This window comes from Neltuma alba, unplaced genomic scaffold (assembly GCF_004799145.2).
Source record: "Neltuma alba isolate B1F8T4 unplaced genomic scaffold, ASM479914v2 tig00002215_pilon, whole genome shotgun sequence".
NCBI lineage: Eukaryota > Viridiplantae > Streptophyta > Magnoliopsida > Fabales > Fabaceae > Neltuma > Neltuma alba.
In genome coordinates, this window is record NW_021632783.1 from 28,176 (window position 1) to 31,357 (window position 3,182).

Here is a 3,182-nt window from a genome sequence, read left to right on the forward strand (position 1 = left end):
TATACTTCAGAATTTCTTGATATATTGATATACTTGATATCATCCAAGAGATCAGGTTTCTCAGAATGACATGATTTTGGCGGTACATCAGGAATGTTGAGATTATCACATCATGAATCTTTATCTTTGTGTTATTCTGTTAAGCACAGTTTTTAATTATTATTCTTTGGCTGTTTCTTGTTAATTGCACTGCGGTTTTGAGTTTATTTTCAGGTTTTGTGAGAAGTGTTGGTTCTGTTACTGTTTGTGAAAATGTTTGGGTTTAGGAAAGCAGCCCCTCCAAAGGAGGAGAACCCCGCAGGCTCAGTATCTTCCGCTCCTCCTGAGACAACCGTTAAACCAGAAAGAAGAACAACCTCAGAACCTGTCATACCAGCACCAAAATCCAAAGGAAACTACTTTGATGACGACGATGACGATGATGATTGGGGAAGAGGAAGAAAGACTTCTGCCACTTCATCATCTTCCTCGGCTGCTGCTAAAAACAGGTACAAGAACAATTTCCAGGACTCTGGGGGCCTAGAGAACCAGAGTGTCCAAGAGCTGGAAAACTATGCTGTATACAAGTCTGAAGAGACAACAAAGGATGTTAATAATTGTCTGAGGATAGCTGAGGACATCAAAGGGGATGCTACAAGGACCCTTGACATGCTGCACCAACAGGGTGAGCAAATCCACAGGACCCACAATATGATTGTTGAGACCGAGAAGGATTTAAGTCGGGTACATTCTGTTTCCTTATTGATTAATTTATTTGCAGTTTCTTAAGTGTTTCTTTTAATTGTTGAGACCGAGAAGGATTTGAGTCGGGTAAATTCTGTTTCCTAGAACACTATACAGTTTAGTGATGATACACCAAACTGTGAGGAGTTTGAAGTCTAAGAGAAGGATTTTCATGTGTTATGCCAAATCATGATTTATGGTTATAGACTTCTGAAATTAGTACTTTCTATATTGTTTTGCTCCTTTTGTTTCCTGGCTTTCTTTTCCATAGTTTGTAATATTATTTAAACATTCTTTCTGTTCATTAGGGTGAAAAACTGCTGAACAATCTTGGAGGCATGTTCTCTATGCCCTGGAAGCCAAAGAAGACCAGGGAGATTAAAGGCCCCATAATTACACCAGGTTTTCTTCTTAAGATTTCCTGTCTAATTTCCTCAGCGTACCTCATGATTCCAGAATCTTAGCCATAAATTCTCTTACATCCAGATATTTCTTAAAAAAATTAATTTACTAACACTAACTGTTTTCACCTAGTAAACAAGAATTTACTAACACTCTATAGGCATTGTGTGAGGATAAATCATATAATCCAAAAAAATAGTATAGAAACAATAGCAATTTATTTTGTATATATTTTTTCAGTCCTAAATATAAGAGCAAGTAGAAGAGTATGGTTTGGTTTTAAATGTAAGATTTAATCTACTTTATCTCTTATATTTAAATTTTTTCCCCCTAAACCTTCTTGTTGATCGCACAAGTTAAGGGAATTTTCATTAAAGGAGTAGCCTCCAATGCAAATAATTAAATGGAATATTTGAAGAAAACTAAAACATATTTTTAACAAATACTGTAACTGAGTTAAACTGAGGAATATATAATTCCTGAACAAATTAAAATTGCTCTTGGGGAATTGCACAAAAGTCAAAAGCACAGAATCCTAGAAAGTGGCAAATAAACAGTACCATTTATTTTGTTTTTTTCTTGGACCCCGAGTATAGTAAGAGTTTGATGTATCTTTTTTGCTTACGAAGGGGCAAGCCGAAGCTTGAAAGAAAACAAAAGCTACTAACCAATTACTAGAGGTTACTCCCTCCATCATCTGCTTCTTATCCAAAAGGATGCAGCGCCAGCAAGAGTTTGATATATCTAGTTGTCCTTTTATACATATTGACAAGTAAACTAGAATAGCTCCCGATGCATATTCCACAACGGTCAATAGCACATAATTCTATAAAGTAAATAACATGATTTATATGAATTTTTTATCCTGTTATCCAATGAATCATATGTTTTGCTATCCATCTGAATCTAGTTGAAAGTAACTCATGTGATGTACTATGATGTTTTGCTAAAAACATGACAATATCATGAAATTTAGTGTTTGATATCTGAACAGACAAGCCATCCAAGACAAATGATAAGCAGCATAAGGAAGAGAGGGAAAAATTAGGCCTAAATGATGGTAAAGGAAAGGCAGTTTCTAAAACACCTCCTTCTGAGCCAACAAATGCATATCAGAAAATTGAGGTAAGCATTCCTCATGGCGTATGCGTATTGACATATTGGTTATGATTTGTGGAAGCAACATCTTCTTTTGGGATCTCTCACAAAATGATTTCCACACAGATGGAGAAGAACAAACAAGATGGCGCACTTGATGATCTGAGTAATATCTTGGGCGATTTAAAGGGTATAGCAGTTGACATGGGAACTGAACTTGACAGGTAAAAACTGTATTATGATTTTATACTCCTTAAGTCCTTTTTAGCGCTTAGATATCAACAATCCCTAACATTTCATTAGTGTTTGTTGTCGTAGAATTGAGTTATGTTAGACATATATCGGTAAGATTTACTATGTATTTTTAGTTTGAGAGGTAAATTTTTTCAAGTGAAATGTTCATTAATGCAAACTCAAACCATTATCAGTGTATTTAAGTCCAATGGTTTGGACAAAAAAGTTGGCCCAATTATAATACAGCTGAGTTCCAGACGTTTGTTTTTCAAATGGGTCTGATCATATGCACATGTGGGACATCATGTTAAAATGCAGTACGCAAATAATTACACATTATGCAAAACGAATACCTTCATAAAATGCTTGACTGGTGATTTAACACTAAATGGTTTCTTGCAGGCAAAACAAAGCACTTGATCATCTTAGTGATGATGTGGATGAACTGAATTCTCGAGTTAAGGGTGCCAACCAGCGTGCTCGTAAACTGCTAGCAAGTTAGCATACTTTGAAGAAGCTATTGAAAGTTCTTTTCCCCTTGTAAATGGTTTTTCCCCCCCGCTAACGATTGTGATTTTTCTTTGATCTTAATTTGCTGCCCCTCCAGATTTATCTTTTTCTTGCGTACATTTGAATGTATTTTCTGCTCCTTTTTGGCGTTATGTAAACCTTCCTCTCAACTAAGATGTCTATTCTTCGTGTATGCAGATCCTTCAATCTAATCA

The 3,182-nt window shown here is 35.6% G+C and overlaps 1 protein-coding gene across 1 annotated transcript; it reads left to right on the forward strand.

Moving 5' to 3' along the window:
- Positions 1-252: 252 nt before the first annotated feature.
- LOC114720246 (putative SNAP25 homologous protein SNAP30) lies at positions 253-2,954 on the forward strand (the record flags this gene model as incomplete). The annotated part of the gene is made up of 5 exons (XM_028905877.1): positions 253-723; positions 1,032-1,125; positions 2,120-2,250; positions 2,350-2,447; positions 2,860-2,954. Coding segments are annotated over exons 1-5 (889 nt in total), but the record flags the coding sequence as incomplete, so codon positions are not given.
- Positions 2,955-3,182: the final 228 nt, after the last annotated feature.